This window comes from Ahaetulla prasina, chromosome 1 (genome assembly GCF_028640845.1).
Source record: "Ahaetulla prasina isolate Xishuangbanna chromosome 1, ASM2864084v1, whole genome shotgun sequence".
Lineage (NCBI taxonomy): Eukaryota > Metazoa > Chordata > Lepidosauria > Squamata > Colubridae > Ahaetulla > Ahaetulla prasina.
The window spans coordinates 27,609,550-27,628,024 of NC_080539.1; the positions used below are offsets into that span (position 1 = coordinate 27,609,550).

The 18,475-nt window shown below is 44.4% G+C and overlaps 2 protein-coding genes across 18 annotated transcripts in view; both read left to right on the top strand.

Annotated features, from left to right (window-relative positions):
* ELN (elastin) overlaps positions 1-3,108 on the top strand; it is a 107,641-nt gene extending 104,533 nt beyond the window's left edge. For 8 of the 16 annotated variants that reach the window (XM_058164545.1, XM_058164548.1, XM_058164550.1 and 5 more), the window contains 4 exons: positions 385-423; positions 1,090-1,113; positions 1,364-1,411; positions 2,949-3,108. In XM_058164545.1, the coding sequence (XP_058020528.1) occupies positions 385-423; positions 1,090-1,113; positions 1,364-1,411; positions 2,949-2,974 (137 nt within the window). In that variant the 3' untranslated portion in view covers positions 2,975-3,108. The remainder of the gene's footprint in view (positions 1-384; positions 424-1,089; positions 1,114-1,363; positions 1,412-2,948) is intronic. The other 8 variants (XM_058164547.1, XM_058164549.1, XM_058164552.1 and 5 more) reach the window with 2 other exon arrangements.
* A 6,822-nt stretch (positions 3,109-9,930) lies between these two features.
* LIMK1 (LIM domain kinase 1) overlaps positions 9,931-18,475 on the top strand; it is a 55,885-nt gene continuing 47,340 nt past the window's right edge. Inside the window, exons 1-2 of one of the 2 annotated variants that reach the window (XM_058164564.1) lie at positions 9,931-10,031; positions 11,980-12,076. In XM_058164564.1, coding sequence (XP_058020547.1) covers positions 9,974-10,031; positions 11,980-12,076 — 155 coding nt within the window. In that variant the 5' untranslated portion in view covers positions 9,931-9,973. Of the gene's footprint in view, positions 10,032-11,979; positions 12,077-16,672; positions 17,161-18,475 lie in introns of those variants that run through there. The other variant, XM_058164563.1, reaches the window with a different exon arrangement.

The window sequence follows — 18,475 nt, forward strand, 5'->3', positions numbered from 1 at the left end:
CTGCACTTGCGTGATGTTGAGTGGGCTGAAAAAGTCTACAAAGATGTCAGGAGGCACACTGACTGGGTTTGCATGTGCTCGTCTATAGCTTGGCTTAACCACAATTTATTCCGCTAATCCAAGCTTTTGGAATCACACTAAACAACCGTAGCATAAACTAACCACATGGAAGGATAAAACCAGCATACAAAGCTGAAACGCAGTTGGCTAGCTTGAACATTGCTTTTGGTATTCTAACTGCAAGGGTTCTCTTTACACATGTGCAAAATCATTGGCTGCCTTAGTCCTCCAATACTTCGTTTAACTGTGTGAATCAAGTGTCCTCTGTGCTTGTCCCTTCAAAGTCTTTTTATGCTTTCTCCAACCTGTTCCCCTCTATTGCAGCAGCTGGCACTGGCTTTGGATTATCTCCTATTTACCCAGGTATGTTGTGGAGGGAAGGCCTCAGGTCTTGGCATACCCAAATGCAGGAAGGGGCTCTGGGCTGAATTATCTTTGTCTGGCCAAAGTAGCAAGCCTGTGTCCTGAGGGCAATGATGATCAAATGATGGTTTGATTAGTGTGTGTGCTCCCTCAGTAACATTAACTTTTGTTATTAACAGAGCAATGCCTCTCCAAAATCCTTCCAGGAGTTATTAATAAAGAAAAGAGACTGGCCAAATCATACAACATTCAAAACATAATGGCCGTAATGGTTTCTTGTAATTTATTAAACCTGGGTTAATGAAACAACTGTATTCATATCATGTGCTCTCAAGCCTGTGGCTAGTTCACCCCACAGAATTGGCTACATTCCCACAATTCACAGAGCCAGAAACTACTTCATTTTCATTGAGTATATGTTGCAGTTTCTCCGATTTTATCTTTGCATGTTGTATGAACCAGCCATTTGCTTTTTTACACCATGGTTCGGCAAACGATGGCTTACTGGATTAATGCATGAATCCAGCCACTGACAAAGAAGTGCTTTAGGTGGGCCCATTTTTCTGGGCAATTCTTAGCATAGTGGGAAAGGGTTTGTGTGTGTGTGTGACTAAAAGGGGTAATGGCAATGCTAACAAGATTTTCTCTCTCATTTGGGATTCACAGGTGGAGGTGTACCTGGCTATGGAGGTAAGAGCAGTACTTTAGGGCAGGGGTCTCCAACCTTGGGAACTTTAAGCCTGGCGGACTTCAACTCCCAGAATTCCTCGGTCAGCAAAGCTGGCTGAGGAATTCTGGGAGTTGAAGTCCGCCAGGCTTCAAAGTTCCCAAGGTTGGAGACCCCTGTTTTAGGGGGAGGAAAGAGGCAAAGGATAGTCCAGAAGTTAACTACTGGTAATTAACTAGCCTTGAATAACCCCCTTTTTTTCTCTACACACAGGTAAACCTCCCAAGCCCTATGGAGTCCTGGGGGCACTTGGCTACAAAAGTAAGTAGCACCATAGCTTGGAAAGATAACTTGATTGAGGGCTACTGCTTCTTTTTATTTCCAAAACTGCCATGCTCAGAGATAGTCTTCCTCCAACAATTTGATCCTGGGTTGAAAGAAGAAGACTAATACTCAACATGCCATAGAATGTCCACCGAATCTCCCAGTCAGAAACAAGATGTCAGGGCAGCTGATTGGCACCAAATCAGTCCTGATCTTGCAGGACTGATTTGGTGTTCCTATCCAGTTAGCTGGAGAATGCCTGAGCACCAACTACACCCTGTTCCCAAAGCAATAATTGTCATCTGAACCAGTAAAGGCAGTTGTTGGGGATCCTCAGTAGAGGTCCAGGAGTAGCTGGTGGGATTTTGACCCCACCTAGTTTCCAAGCCCAAAACAGATTCTACCAGGTACTATTCCATGCCATAAAAGCTGTCTACTATAGGTTTCAATACCAAAATCCAAAACCAAACTTTGTGCCTAAGGGTTTTACTATTCAAATTCCAGAATCATCAATTAACTAAATCGCCTGGATTTGTACAAATCACACTAGCCCACATACACAACAAAGGACATTGATGTTATTAAAGCTGAATGCATGTAATTTTTGGTGCTCTTAGCTTGGTTGGTTGCTTGGTTATGGCACTGATGAAGCTACTTAGTCAGGTAAGGAAATACTTGCAAAGAATAGGAATAGGAATAGGAATATAGTAGAATAGCATATAGAATAGAATATAGAGTAGAGTAGAGTAGAGTAGAGTAGAATAGAATAGAATAGAATAGAATAGAATAGAATAGAATTCTTTATTGGCAAAGTGTGATTGGACACAGAAAGAATTTGTCTTTGGTGCATATGCTCTCAGTGTACATAAAAAGAAAAGATACATTCGTCAAGAATCATAAGTACAACACTTAATGATAGTAATAGGGTACGAAAAAGCAATCAAATCATACTAAAAAACAATATCAATATAAATCGTAAGGATACAAGCAATAAAGTTACAGTCATGCAGTCATTAGTGGGAGGAGATTGGTGACAGGAACAGTGAGAAGACTAATAGGAATAGTAATGCAGACTTAGTGAATAGTTTGACAGTGTTGAGGGAACTATTTGTTTAGCAAAGTGATGGCGTTCAGGAAAAAACTGTTCTTGTGTCTAGTTGTCCTGGTGTGCAGTGCTCTATAGCACTGTTTTGAGGGGAGGAGTTGAAACCATTTATGTCCAGGATGCGAGGGGTCTGTAAATATTTTCACAACCTTCTTTTTGACTGGTGCAAATAACCAAGCTCAGAGAGCACCAAGAATGCGACAGTTTAGCCATGAGCTACAAAATATTTTTCTTCTATTGGAAGTTGAACATGTCCAAATAAAATAATTAGGCCTTCAACAAATCCGGTTAAGAATGTTGCATCCACCCAAGCCAAGGTCAGAATCCCCAGGGCCATTCATTTCTGGATTGGCAAGTCCCCTCGGCCCCTGTCAGCCACTTGCTGGACGGCTTGGTCATTCTGTCTCTCTCTCTCTCTTCTGATTTCAGGAGGAGTCGGCCGGAAGAGGAAGTAGCCCAGACCGACAGCCTACCATTCACCTCATGAACTTTGGTGCTACTGCCTGGTCTCGAATGTACCCCCACCCCACCCCTGAGAAAAGCAGAGATTCCACCACCGCCGCTGCCAACACAGCCCCATGCCTTGCCACCCCCCGGCTGGCCCCCCTCCCTCTCACTGGTGCTACAACCATCCCACAGGGAGCGTCCCTGCCTTCAGCTCCCTGGGGCCCTTTGGTGCTGCAGCCTAGGAGGGCTGCTTTCAGAGGGGGCGGCCTGAGCACTTTAACCCACTCCTGAGCCCCATGCCCACAAGTGGGGGGACAGGAGCCTTCGGCCAGCTGGCCCTGCTTCTTCCCTGGTCTCTCTCTGCTGGCTCCTCTTTGGATCTAAGTGTGTGTGGGGGGACACCCCATGCCAGGCCATTCTTCCCTTCCCCCTGAACACACTGCCTCCATTTGGAGGGGAGCAGCTCAGGCCAAGCTGTCAGTGCCAATGGGATTAGCCTTAATCCTGGAGCTTCTGCTGGCTGCCAGGCTCGGGTGGATTAGCACGGCCAGGCCACAGCATCCGTACCATACCTAACGTGGACGCCGGCATGACATCGGACAGCTCCCAATGAACGGGCTGGCCAGGGACCCTTGTACATGACCAGCCAACCTGCTCCACATCTTCATGTTTAATCACTTTGATGTAACTGGGATGGGACACTTTTTATAAAGAAGAACAGTAACTGCTTTCCCAAAAAAATAAAATAAATAAAACCTGACTAATAAATAATGTTTTAAAGGTAATCTCTCTCTCTCTCTCTCTCTTTCTCTGGTTGCTATTTTCAGAAAAGATATAGTAGTCTGTGACTTACATCAATTTCTTTAGCGACTGTTCAAAGTTACGACAGCACCCAAAAAAGTTACTTACAACCAGTACTCCTCACGCTTGCAACCATAGCAGCTTCTCCAGGGTCACATGCTCAAAATTTGGGTGCTGGGCAACCTGCAGGTATTTAGAAGGGTTGCCGCAACCAACAAGTCACGTGATTGCTATTTGCAGTCCTTCTAGCTCAGGGGTCTCCAACCTTGGCAACTTTAAGCCTGGTGGACTTCAACTCCCAGAATTCCCCGGCCAGCTGGCTGAGACCCCTGTTCTAGCCAGCTTCCAATAAGCAAAGTCAATGGGGGAAGTTGGATTCACTTAACATCTGTGGCAAAAAAAAGTAGTAATATCAGGTGTAACAACCACCTTGCTTAGCAATGGAAATTTTGGTCTCAGTTTTGGTCAGAAGTCGAGGACTATCTGTATATTTTCCAAACTGACCCACCTGATCATATCTGGATCGAATTTCCCAATAGCCTTGATAGCCGAATGCAGTTGCTCCAGCAACTCTGCAGTATGTTTTGTCCTTGGTCTTAAATAAAGCAAAAACCACCCACCTAATATGAACAATATATGAAATAATAATCTGTTGTTGTTGCTGATTTTTTTAATAATTCACATTCAAGAGCGTAGCTGCTATTGGAAATATTACTTCCTATTCTCCTCACCTTGTGCGTCAGTTAACAGTGCAACCTTATTAATACAGGCAGTCCTTGACGTACAGCCACAACGGAGCCCAAAATTCATGCTGCTAAGTGAGACATTTTAAGTCAGTTTTGATGGATTTTACAACCTTTTTTGCCACAGTTGTTAAGTGAATTGGTGAAGTTGTTAAAGTGAATCTGGTTTCCCCATTGACTTTACTTGTCAGAGGGTCGTAAAAGGGGATCACATGACTCCAGGACACTGCAACCATCATAAATAGGATTCAGTTACCAAGCATCTGAATTTTCACCGGGGGTGGGGGTGGGGGGATTTGCAACCGTCGTTAAGTGTGAAAAACGGTCATAGATTGCTTTTTTCAGTGCGGTTGTAACTCCAAACAGTCACTAAATGCATTGTTGTAAGTTGTGGAGTACCTGTATCTGAATACTTCTTATTGGAATTATTCTACATGTGTTAGAGCAGGAATCTCCAACCTTGGCCACTTTAAGCCTGGAGGACTTCAGCTTCCAGAATTCCTCAGCCAGCTTTGCTGGCTGGGGGATTCTGGGAGTTGAAATCCTCCAGGCTTAAAGTGGCCAAGGTTGGAGAGCCCTGTGTTAGAGCATGTTTAGCCTAATTATCAAACAATGCATGTTTTGGTTTAGCAGAATGTACTGTGCCAAAACCTAACCGAACAGGTAGGACATACATAGCATTTTTGGCTCAGGTGTTGGGGCCAGAATGAGTTCATGCCTGCAGGATCATAATAAATGTCATTTCCTCAATCACTATCAATGAGTTTTTTAACCAATTTTAACTGAAATTATTTCATTTTTGTATCTTGCTTATTGTACACTACCCAGAATTGCGACATTCAAGTGGGGGCGGCATATAAATTTATCCAATGAATAAATGTTAACATACACACACACTGAGCAAATATAGTCACTGTGTTTTCAGTAATCTTTCTTTTAATACAAATCCAGCCATGGGATGTCTCATGACTTTCTTATCTTTTAAAAAAGATTTTAAAAATAATATGGATAAGTACACATGTGAACTGAAAGTGTTTATAATGACTAACAGGCATTATAAGTAATTGGAAGCACATGTTTTAGGGTAGCATATCTGATGATAAGGGAATTGATAAGGTTTTTGTCTTATGTACTTTCTTGAAGTTTCTGGTTGGCCATGATTAGAAGTACAGTAGAATGCTGGATTAGATAAGAATAAGACAGGGTAAAAAATGTATCATGCTATCAAATGGATCCTCTATATGAAGAGGCAGTATATAAAAATTGTGCTAAAGAAAAATCTTTTGAAATAAAACTCCAGACTAGCAGAATATTTAGAGCAACTGAGAAGAGCACAGGCAGCAGGAAGGTGCAAGAAGACACTGCCAGTAAAAGACGCATAACTCTTAACTCTTACAGTTAAAAAAGAGTTGATATATATCATGAGATGGAGCAATCTATAGTTTATATCATGAAAAAGAGAATATATAGGTAATCCTTGACTTACAACAGTTCATTTAATGACCAAAGTTACAAAAGCACTGAGAAAAGAGATTTATGACCATTTTTCACACTTAGCAACCCTTGAAGTATCCCCATGATCATGTGATCAAAATTCAGACGCTTGGCAACTGGTTCATGTCTATGACCATTGCTGTGTCCCAAGGTCACGCGATCACCTTTCGCGATTTTCTGACAAGCAAAGTTAATGGGAAAGCAAGATTCACTTAACAACTGGGTTACTAACTTACCAGCTGCAGAGAGTCACTTGACAAACACGTGGCAAGGAAGGTTGTAAAATGGGGCAAAGCTCACTTAACAAACATCTTACTTAATGACATAAATTTTATGCTCAGTTGAGGTCGTAAGTCGAGGACTATCTGTACTTCTCCGCAAAAACTATATAGAGCAAAATTGCATTTGACTGTATTAGGAGTCTGGTAGTTTCCATGTAATTTCCTTTTCCAACTTAACAAAATGTATTGAAAGGCATAAACTTTCATAAATTGCAGCTCACATCACATATAAAATATGCCTTTTTGATGTAAGCAGTTTATTGCACAATATCACCCGAACCCACACTGTACAACTGAGATACCAGCACACTTTCAACTTACCACTATTTGTTTAGCAATCATTCAAAGTTCACTTATGACCACTGCAGTATCCCCACAGTCCCATGATTAAAATTTGGTAACCAGCATGTATTTTTGATAGCTGCAAAATCCCAGGGTTATGCAATCGCAATTCGCAACCGTCCCAGCCAGCTTCTGACAAGCGAAGTCAAGGGGGGGGAGGCCAGATTCACTTAATGACTGCATAATTCACTTAGCAACTGCAGCGATTCACCTAACAACCAGAGCAAAGTGCTTACTTACTCACTTAACAAGAACCTTGCTTAACAACAGCAATTCCGGTCCCAATTGTAGTCATACATTGTGGATTACCTGTACACAAGAAGGACAAATCCATGCCACATCAGGTACAGAAAAGAATGTTTTTCTGTTCCCAGATAAAGGAACTGTGAGTTGCTATATGGCTTTTCTGAATGTGTGTAATTTGAAAAGTGTTGGATTCCCAGCTGGAATGCAGGAATGCAAGCAGTTTACAACAGTAATACAGAGCACAGAAGATCCGATTCCTGAATTTAGACGTTTTCTGGATTTACATAAATTAACTGAAATAACCAAACAAGCTGGGTTTGTACATGTTAAGCTGCAAACAAACAAACAAAAAAAACCTATCAAAGTTTTCATATTATGCAAGTAAAGTTGCTAAGCCTTTACTTGATACCCTAAATGAACTTTGTGAGCTCAGCCTACATGTGGTTTGAATCTTTGATGGTTCTGCTTTTTTGTAATTCTGGGATCATCTCCAGCTCTGAGGATATACTCAGGACTGGGGTGAAAACTACTTAACTTCCTTACCGGTTCGGAAGTGCACACGCCGTGCATGTGCTTGTTTTACTCACGAACGAGTGTCAGATGCACGCACACAACTTTTGCGCACGCGCATGTGCAAACCCTTTCTGCACATGCACAGAGGGTACAAAACACATGACTTCCTGGTTAAAACCAGGAAGTAATGACAGCGGGCGGGTGGGCGGAGCCTCTCACCGTGATTGCTACCAGTTCTCCGAACCACTCACCACAATCGCTACCAGATTGGGCGAGCCGATCCAAACCAGGAGCATTTCATCCCTCCTCGGGACTTACTGTACTTACTTTCCATAGCCACTCACTACACCAGGAACTATGCAGGAAATTTAACTGCAGCTAATTCTACCTAGCTAAGTCAAATCATGGTAGTCCTTGATTTATGACTGCAATTGAGCCCAAGATGTCCATTGCAAAGCAAGGCAGTTATTAAATGAGCTTTGCCCCAAATCACTGCAGTTATTAAATGAATAATATGGTCATTAAGGAAATCTGGCTTCCCACATTGAGTTTGCTTGTCAGAAGCCAGCTAGTAAGGTTACAAATGTTGATCATGTGACCCCAGGTCAGTGCAGCTGTCATAATATACGCCAGTTACCAAGGATCCAAATTTAGAGCCCTTGAAGATGGGAATGCTACAATGTTCATAAGTGTGAAAAATGGGCATAAGTCACTTTTGTCAATGTTGTAACTTTGGACAGTTATTAAATAAACGGTTGTAAGCTAAGGACTACCTGTATTACAAATAAGCCTGCTGCGCGAAGGTGGATGTCATGCATTTCCTTTAGTTTAACCTACCTCGAAGGATAGTTGTGAAGGTGCAAAAGGGGAACACACTGTTTCCCTGCAGTGGCAGAAGCCATCAACTCAAATCCACTTACTATTAGTACAGATTACAGGTAATCCTCAATTTACGACTCCAATTGACCCCAGCATTTCTGTTGCTAAGCGAAACATTTGTCAAGTGAATTTTGCTCCTTGCTACAATTGTTAAGTGAATCTGGCTTCCCCTTTGATTTTGGCTTCTCAGAAGGTCGCCAAAGGGGATCACATGACCCCGCAGCACATTGCAACATCGTCAATATGAGTTGTGCCAAGCATCCAGATTTTGATCTCCTGACCACGGGGACACCCCAACGATCCTAAGTGCGAAAAACGGTCATGAGTCACTTTTTTCAGGGCCCTTGTAACTTTGGACAATTACTACATGAACTGTTGTAAGTCAAGGACTACCTGTATGGGGGAGGGGGTAAGAGTGGAAGTGATAACTGCTGAAAAAACAAACACCTTTCCCCAAATTGCATACTTCTCCTACCCCCAAACCGGCACCAGAGTTTTTCTTCCACAAGCAGCCCAGAAGTTGTCCTGGCTTCAGCAGGCCTTCAGGGACTTAGCAAGTATGCTAAGTTGTCTATGGAGATTCTCTGTCATAGAATTTTTTATTGGCCAAGTGTGATTGGACACACAAGGAATTTGTCTTGGTACCTATGCTCTCAGTGTACATAAAAGAAAAGATACTTTCATCAAGGTACAACACTTACAACACTTAATGATAGTCATAGGGTACAAATTTAACAATGATACAACACTTAATGATAGTCATAGGCTACAATTAAGCAATCAGGAAACTATCAGTAGAAATTGTAAGGATACAACAACAAAGTTACAGTCATAAGTGGAAGGAGATGGGTGGTGGGAACCATGAGAAGATTAATAGTAGTGCAGATTTAGTTAACAGTTTGACAGTGTTGAGGGAATTATTTGTTTAGCAGAGTGATGGCGTTTGGAAAGAAACTGTCCTTGTGTCTAGTTGTTCTGTTTCTCAGTCATCCAGGTCAATGGTTGTCCCAAAGGTGCTTTTTTTCCCCAAGAGGCAACTGGACTTTCTGGTTTTTCTTTGGAGACCTTTCAAGCTTCTCATCCAAGAAGTCGCCTTTTTGTAGCTGGGATGAGATCCCTTTTCCCACCCCTTCGATCCCAACCAGGTTTTTTTTTTTTTTGGTTTGTTTTTTTTTAATCTTCAAGAAGTGCCTCTCAGGCGCTCCCCAGGCGGACCGATGCCCGGATCCTCCACGGACCCTCTTCCTCCTCCTCCTCCGAGGCTGAGCGCGGCGCGTGGCCCCGAATGGCTACTGGCTGCAATCCCGGGACATCGCTCCCCTTCCCTCCCCCCACCCCACACGCCACGAGCTCCTGCAGCCGGCGAGCGGGGAGGGGCCAGGCCTCCAGGCATTGGCTCGCCTGGCGCTCTGCATTGGTTGGAAGAGATGGGGACGGAGGGAGGGGGGGTCCGCTCGCTTGCTTGCTTGCTCGCTCGCGCGCTCTCCTCTTTAGACCCGCCTCCCTCTCTCTCTCTCTCTCTCCCCCCCGCCCCATTTTCCCAGCGCTGCCTCGCAGTCGGCCCGGGTGAGTCTGCAGCCGGCGTAGTCAGCCCGGTCGCCCGCCCTGCCCCCTCCGTTGCGCCGCCGGGCCGGAGGTGGAGACGCCGCCGCTGCTGCCGCCGTGCTGCTACTGCTACTGCCTAACCGGGCCAGGCGGGGGCGGTTGCATGAGGTTGATGCTGCTGTGCTGCACTTGGAGGGACGAGCCCATGGGAGAGGACGAAGGTGGGTCGGGAGATTCCCCCTGCGCCCTCCTCCTTCCCTCCCTACCTCAATCGCCGGCCTGCTTCCCCGGGGAGGGAGGGGGGGGGGAGCGATCTCTTGAACGCTGCAATCCTCCGCAGGTGACCTTGAGTCCCGCCGGGAACTGAACTGCCTTGACCCCCCTCGCTGCGTTACCCGCAAGACATTCGTGCGAGCGGGCATCCGCACGTGAAACTAATAGCGAGCTCTCGGATGCCTTTCCCCCTCTTCCCCCCCCACCTCCCCCGCGCTTGTGGGGAGGGGGAAGGGGGACTTGGCAGGCCCATGTCGGAGAGATGCCCTTGGCACGTCGAAAGGGGACCTTGACGCAACCCCCCCCCTTCCTTTTCTTCGCCAACCGCCTCCCCGCACTCATCCCCCAATTGCATTTGCACCCGGGCTCGCCGTCTCGAAACTAGTTTTAGCGCAAAAACTAAAAAAAATTTTTTTTAAAAAAAATTGTATGGGTCCCTCTGCGAGCAGGAATGCCTTTTCTTCTCCCGTTCAGCCACGGAATTCCTACTTCGGATACTTTCCAACTCAAAAAAAAAAAAAAAACCCCAACCAAGGCAGTATATGGGGACGGAGCTGACAAAATAAAAAAATCTATACCTATTTCAAATCCCTCATCATCCCGTGGGTGCTGTCCAGGGTGCTGCCTGATCTTAGTCTCCCGATGCCATTTCCCTACCAAGAACAAATGACCCCTAGTTAGCTAAGGGGCAGGGGGGAAAATTCTTGAACGAGCTGAATTAAGGGCTCAATTCTCACCCCTCTTCTTTTACTTTTATGTTTTTCAGCAGGATGCTTTCGGTGGTATTATAACTTTGGAAATAATTCTCCCCTTTTAGACATTTTTTTTTCTTGTACTGTGTGCTGTAACTTATACTGTAACATAAGAGCTGGTTTGAAACGATATTGTTAATAAGATGCAGATCTAACAGCAGGACTTGGTGTTTTTTTTTCCTTTAGTCCTTCTTCATTCTTCCCATCCTTTTGACCCCATGCTAAAATAGAGGGCTTGGGACAGGAATTAATGCCATTTGTAGAAAGTAAAGCAATGAGCGGTAACTCTGTACATGCTTCAAGGCACTTTTGCTCTTGTGGTGGATGATTAGATCCACCACCAAAACTGGTTTGGACGCTTTACTTCCCATTTATGTGACTGGCAAAGACAAATATAGGTAGAGATCCCCTTGTTTCTTCACAGCTGTCCTTCACCTTCTCATGTTAGAGGGTGAAGTGGGGGATAAGGCTGTTGTTACAGAAATGGAAAATCAATTGCTTTTCACCAGACATTGATCCAAAAGTCAGAAAAGCACCTTCTGCACAAGGCAGTGAAACCCTTTGGGACCAGCAAAATTGACTCTCCCCTTTGGCAGGCAACTACTCTCATTTCATCCCTAAAGAAACAAGAAACTATCTATCTATCTATCTATCTATCTATCTATCTATCTATCTATCTATCTATCCATCCGTCCGTCCGTCCAATATCTCATTTCACAGAACAAGCGATTCTGGATGGCTTACAATAAGTTACAACACATTCTCCTCTTTTCTGCACTTTTCTTCTTAAAGGGTGGGAGGGGGAGGATAATCATGGCTCTGCTTTGGAGGAAAAAGACACAAAGAAGTTTGAAGGCTCATCTCGAGATTTTTGATGGATAAAATCTTTTGCATGTTCTCAGAGGCATTCTGCTTTGCATTAGATTTCCACTCTATATTTTGGCAAGGACTGTCTCAAAAGAATTGAATGTTTAGGGTTAATCCAAGAGCCTGGGAAGTTAAGAGAGAAAAAGGACCAACACTTGCACTTTTTTTATTTTTAATAGCTAAGTCTGTTGCCAGAATCCAGAGTTATGCCGCTCCAGCTGAGTCGCCTCTCTAAGCTGCAGAAAATGACCTCTATTACCTCTTTTGTGTTCCCCAGGAAGTGACCTGCCAATATGTGCCAGTTGCAGCCACAGCATCTACGATGGTCAGTACTTGCAAGCCCTGAACGCCGATTGGCATGCCAGCTGTTTCAGGTAGGAGGGTCTTTGCGATAACTGCGGCCTGCTGGGTCTAGAACAGGGCTGTCAAACTGGCGGCCCCATGGGCCGGATGCATCCACACGTAGGCCACACCCACTCCAGCCCCCGCAAAGGGAAAAAATGTTGTGATACATTGCAATATGTCACATGATGCAATCGAGTTTGACACCCATGGTCTAGAGGGAAGGTTTTGCTGCAGAGGTTTATCTCTCTGACTATGAGTCCAAAGGAAGGAGAGCATGTAGAGATCCATACTAATGTCAGAATTGCCCATCTGGATCATTCTACGACATCTAGAACAGTGGTTTCCAACCTTCGCAACTTTAAGACTTGTAGACTTCAACTCCCAGAGTTCATTCTGCGTGTTGAAGTCCACAAGTCTTAAAGTTGCCGTGGTTGGAGACCCCCTGATCTAGAACGTGGTTATGTAAAGTGAGAAAAAGCACCCAGATTGATAGACTGCATGGGTCCTGGTTAGTTTTTTGAGTAATAGTAGTTGTTTTTTATTTGTCAGCTCTAAGAGCTCCAACTGATTTACAGGGAAGAGGGGGATCTCTCATTTTATTTTATTGGAAATAAGGTTGAGCTGACAGATAACAGCTGAGCCAGATCCATCCAGTGTGGCAACTAATCAAGGATGAATCTGATTCCCCAGTTGTCAAACAATTTAACTACTATTATCACACCAGTGAACCAAATAGACTGGTTCACACAACATGCTAACGCACAAACGAGCAAAAAGTAAGCAAGCAATTGTCTTGGTGTGATCTCTATAAATTTGCCTAATATCTATTACAACCATTCTAAATCAATGATCACCATCATTTCTTGTAGAATTTTCTAGGTCTTACCATGGTGGGAACAGTGATCAGTACTCTTGACCTGAGTTGTGTTCATAATTGCTCAGTTACTTAGAATTACATTCCCAACAATGTAATCCAACTCTGGATGAAATATTAGCCTTGATATATTTTAGGAGAAAAAGTGCAATTCTGCCTTTTTCTGGGAAATAAGAAGGGAGAGTATATTCATGACTTCCTAGGTATCAGCCAATCGATGCTTTGCTCAAGCTGAACTGCATTTCAAACAAGCACAGCTGCTGCTTCAGGCCTTGTGCCTGGGAGAGGCAGGCTTTTGTCATGTTAAATACTGAATTTTAAAGCCTGCATGTTAAAGACTGTCCAGTTATATTCTATGTTCAAAATCTAACAAAATGTTCCAGTACTTTGGCCCTCGCTGGCATATCCTGGATGCTTCTTTGTTGGATGCGACATACTCAAAAGGCACCTCAAATTATTGCATAATATTAAGCTTAAGCTAGGAAGAAGAGATTCCACAGACTAGAAATAACAAGCAGATAGTATTTGGGTTTGTGTTATGCAACTTTGCCAGCCATGCTGGCAGGCTTTTGCATTGCTCACCGCAGTAAAAGACGTCCTATGGTGCCGGCTTTTGGAAGGGTTCCAATAAATTTGAATTAGAAAGTACCCTTGCTTTGAAAATCCCCTTAGTCTTCCAAGAAAGTAACTTCCATGCACCATTGCTCCATCTGAACCAGGAGGTTAGAGGGCTTCCCGCTTTTGTAAATGGCTGGTGACATCTGCTTGACATGTTTAACTGGTTATTTCAGAGTGTTGTGCAAATATTTCTGGACCAGAATCAAGGCCAGAATAAATACCTTCATATAACCTTGCTTTGTGCCGGATTCATATTGTGCGAATGAAGAACAGAGAGTTAAGTAGCGCTATAAAATCTGGCTGACCACTAGATGACAGTAAAGGCAGTCTTTGTATTTGTTTGTTGCCTTCCAGTGGTTGTCTTCGTGTCTGCATCCCTTTTCTGATAGCCCTAAGTGGAATCTCCTTTTTGACCTTGGGACATAGAAATAGAAGTTTAAAGCAGTTGGGGGAAAAACAAGGCTATTTTTTCAAGTTTCCTTACTTTTTCCTCCTAAAGGCAAAAGATTTTTTTTCCCCTCTGTGCCATCCCCTGCTCGGCTTCAGCCCTAATTTATCACCGTGAGATTTTTTTATATTTTTTTTGTAGCTAAAAAAGATGTTGAGAGCTATAGCTGCACAGGAGCCTGGGATGCCAGCCAAGATGGCTGCTTCCTATTGCATTGAAGAAGTTGCTCTTTTCATTCATCGTCTGGCACTGGATCATCAGGTAGATCACTTTCCTGCAAGCAGAAGCAGCAGCAGGCTCAATCTGCTCTTTTGTGAATACAAAATCAGCTGGTTGTTTTTTCCCCCCTCTTGTTGAGTATATTGTACAAACCCAGCCTTTTTGTTCGCAGTCAATAACTTGTGTGAATGCCCCCTCCAGAAAATTGACCAGGTTAAATGTGTTGCATGAATGCATAACTGAGTCACACAAATAGAATCCCTTTTACTCAGAAGTATATCTTAGGTTTCAATGGAATTGATTTGCAGATATCCTCTCTTTAAACGACGAACTGAAATATCTGTAGATTAATTGGAGGAACTGGTTAATTTTAAAGCAGGAGCTACGTTTTAAGATCTGAACCAGGCACATTTTTGCTGCCTGTGGCATGTCAAATGATTTAGGGAAAACAGATATTCTCCATCGCAACTAAGGGGTAGTCTCTTTTAAATTCTGAACCCTTGCATTACGTCTTCCTTTAACAAACCTTTCAAAATAGGCGTGAGATTTTGGATAATATCAAACAAGAGAGGTTCCCCCACCACCACAAAGGCTGATGTTTGAAGTTCATTAGAATCAGTAGACTCCAAATGCAAGTAAACTGTATCACAGGTAGTGGAGAAGAATCACCAATGAAGAAAGAGAGGTTCCTTCCTATCTTCTGCTCTCCTGTATAAAATAATTGTGCTGGCTGCTGTATGTAATTGGCAAACTCCAAGCTTTTGGAGGAGAGCCTTCATGCTTTAGGAGCCCAATATTTGAGAGATCACCTCTCCAGGAAAGACTAATCTCAACCCTGAAATCTCCAGGGGGGTTTCCCCTCAGGGCTCAAGGTTAAGAGAGGTCAGGGGCGGGCTTCAAAAATTTTACCAAGGGGTTCTCTGCCTGGTTGCTGGGTGGGCGTGGCCATGGCAGGTGTGGCCTAGTCAACCGCCAGCACCACAGTGGGGTGGGGGCTTTTTGCTCTCCTCGGGCTCCGGAGGCTTTCCTCGAGCCTCCGGGAGAGTAAAAACGGCCTCCCCAGGCTGTGGAGGCCCTCTGGAGGCAAGAAACAGGGTCTGTTTCCGGCTTTCTCGAACTTCCGGTAGGCCCATTTTTCGCCCTCCCCAAGACTCTGCACACGCCCTGCACTTACCTGCATCCAAAACGGGCCGCGTGGTGACTCCTGAGAGGGGCAGGGGGGTGGGGCCAGCCAGAAGTAGGATTTGTGGGTTCTCCAAACTGCACAGAATCTTAGCTAGAGGGTCTCCTGAACCCCGGCGAACCCCCAGCAGCCAACCCCTGCATACATTGGGATGCAGGACATGGCCTTGATTGCTCTGGATACCTTTGCAGGCCACACCAGACCTGCCTTTCTCAACTTTTCACATAAAAGAAACCTCTGTCTTTTGACTCTCGGGTTCAGCGTGTAACATCTACAGTTTAACTTTGTCTTTTGTCCCTTCAGCACTCCGTATGGCTTCATTGACACTTGAATCTGCTTACTCAAGTCACTCATTTAGAGCAGGAGTCTCCAACCTTGGCAACTTTAAGACTTGTGGACTTCAACTCCCAGAATTTCTCAGCCAGCTCTGCTGGGAGTTGAAGTCCACAAGACTTAAAGTTGCCAAGGTTGGAGATCCCTGATTTAGAGGGTGCATGTAGTCCAGGGAATCACAAAGTCTCATAGCTTGGGTTACTATAACATATTAGCCCCATCATGGTAAAAACTAAGCAAGGCATTTGATCTTGAACAGATCCAGTTAGCTAAGCATGTTTTCTGAACATAACTTATTTGATATCATTGGGATAGTTACTGTGTGTTGTAAATGAAGTTCTTACTGTATTTACTTTAGTCTTCTGTCTTGCCTTTTATGTGGATTGTAACCTGGCATAAGATCTGGGCTATAAATATTTAAAATAAGTAGCTGTGTTTCCTTATTAAGGGGATAGCGGGTGGGGGTGGGGTTGTAGACCCATACTCATCTTCTGTTTCTTGATTCCTGCTCTCTGTTCTTGGTTTCGCATCCCCCACCCAATCACTCCTTCCTCTTTCACATGGCTGGGGCTGAGCAACTACTAATAGCGATAGCAGCAGCTGGTTAACACAAAGAGTTGGCTTGCCTGCTACGCATTAGCTGGAGGACCTCCTGTGTCCTCTGGCTTGCCATTCTTTGCTTGTTCAGCACTAAGCTGAGTCCCAGAGTCCCAAGCTAATCTGCTTGAGGCCTGTCTCCTTTCTGTCATCTGGCCGGAAATAAAACAACCACTCTCTCACACCCACACTCAGGAGAACGCAGCTCAAGGGAGGACGCGGGTGGGGGTGGGTGGGTGGAGAAGCTGAGCGAGTGCTGTGGATGGATAATATTATGTGTCAACGTGTGCTGGTGATATTCCCGTATCCCAGACTGCTGGTTTGGTGGTTGAAAAGGCACCGAGGAAGCCAAAATGGTAGGGGTTGTTGATTGATAGACAAACATCCTGAGCTGGGTTGGGCAGCGTTCCATGGAGCTCACATGGATTCAGCCATGTATCCATCAGTGAGGTTCTAACAGCTGGACTTGGACTGCTCCGCTGCGAGGAGAAGTTGTGCAGAGAAGGCGTGCACGCAAAGGAAGTTCTGTCCCACTGTGTGATTACAAGACAGCTTCCTCCCTGCTGGTAGTTAGATAGCAGAACGGACGCCTGAGTCAGAGCAGTGGGTGCCGATCAAGGGGAGAGTGCTACTATTTGTCACTCCCCTGCTTCTTTGGAGTAGATGGACAATTGGAAGTTTCCAAAGGGTGCTACAGAATCCTGAGCCCCTCTGGAGTTAAGGACCGACATGCCCCTGGTCGCCCTTTAAGTGCCATCCGTGGATAGGTGACAAGAAAGAAACTACCAGCCATGCTGACCGCTGTGCTGAAACGCAATCGCCTCCGGTGGGCGAGAGCCAAGTAAGTTGCATTTGGCATTTGCACTTTCTGAGGAATCTCTGAGTGGCTGAGTTCTATGAGCCAAAAGATTTTAGCAGGTTTGGGAATCAGAGTGAATAAACCAGTGTCAGGGTTTGGTTTTTTGTTTTTTTTTAATTAAAGCAGGACTGTTAGCAAAGAGTTGGGACGTGCAATGGCTTTCAGTTCTGTTCTGATCATTTGTTATGATGCTCCCAGTGCTCTGTGAGATGCTTGGCAGATCAAAGAGGTTTTGCAGTTGATGATGAAGTTTCCAGCCCACAGCTGAAGGACAGCAAAAGTTCACATCCGTGTGCAAGGGAAGGCCATATTTTATTACCCCCACAACGAAGGTCTCTTGCAAGTCAATGCTGCTTTGCACTATTTGCTTCGTTAACTTTTTGCTCAAGAAGCTTATAATCAAATCTACAGTTCTCTACCCCAAGGATCTTACAAATTATGTTTGACAGTGAGCAAAATGGGAGGGTGAAAAGATGAAAGGGTGGCAAGAGCAAATGATTGCAATGCCCTGCACTTAATTTTTAGCTTCAGATACAGGCAAGAATAAAAGAGTGAAGAAGAGACCTTTATAGGAACCATGACTTTATTTGAAATAGGAGCCAGAAGATACTTGCAAGCACAACATTCTTGGGTTTGCAATCATCTGTTCTCCATATCTTTTGAAAAATGCAGAACTTGCTTGTGATCCAGCCATGGTTTCTGGCATCACTTATATTTTTTTTGAGAGGGAAGAAGATATTACAAAAAAAAAAAATGGTGCGTAAAGATCCATTGGGGAGCCTTGTGTGTTTTCACAAGCAGTGACACTAACTTTTTTCCTAGCAGGCAGGATCTGGTTAGATCCTCTTGGTTGGATCCTTTTAACCTTATGGTGAAGGCATGAGTTCTAGTCGTGCCTAAGGCATGAAAGCCAGCTGGATGATTTTGGGTTAGTCATTCTCAGTCAGCCCAGTCTGCCTCACAGGGTTGTTGTGGGGAAAATAGGAGGAGGAAGGAGCATTAGCCACGGTGGAGCAGTGGTTTGAATGCAGTATTGGAGGCTATTTCTGCTGGCTGCTGGTTGCTTGCAATTTGGCAGATCGAATCTCACCAGGCTTAAGGTTGACTCAGCCTTCCATTCTTCCGAGGTCGGTAAAATGAGGACTGAGATTGTTAGGGGAAATATGCTGACTCTGTAAAACCGCTTAGAGAGGGCTATAAAAGCACTGTGAAGCAGTATATAAGTCTAAGTGCTATTGCTATTAGGTATGTTCATCACCTTGAGTAATTACAGGATACAGAAAATCTAAATACTGCT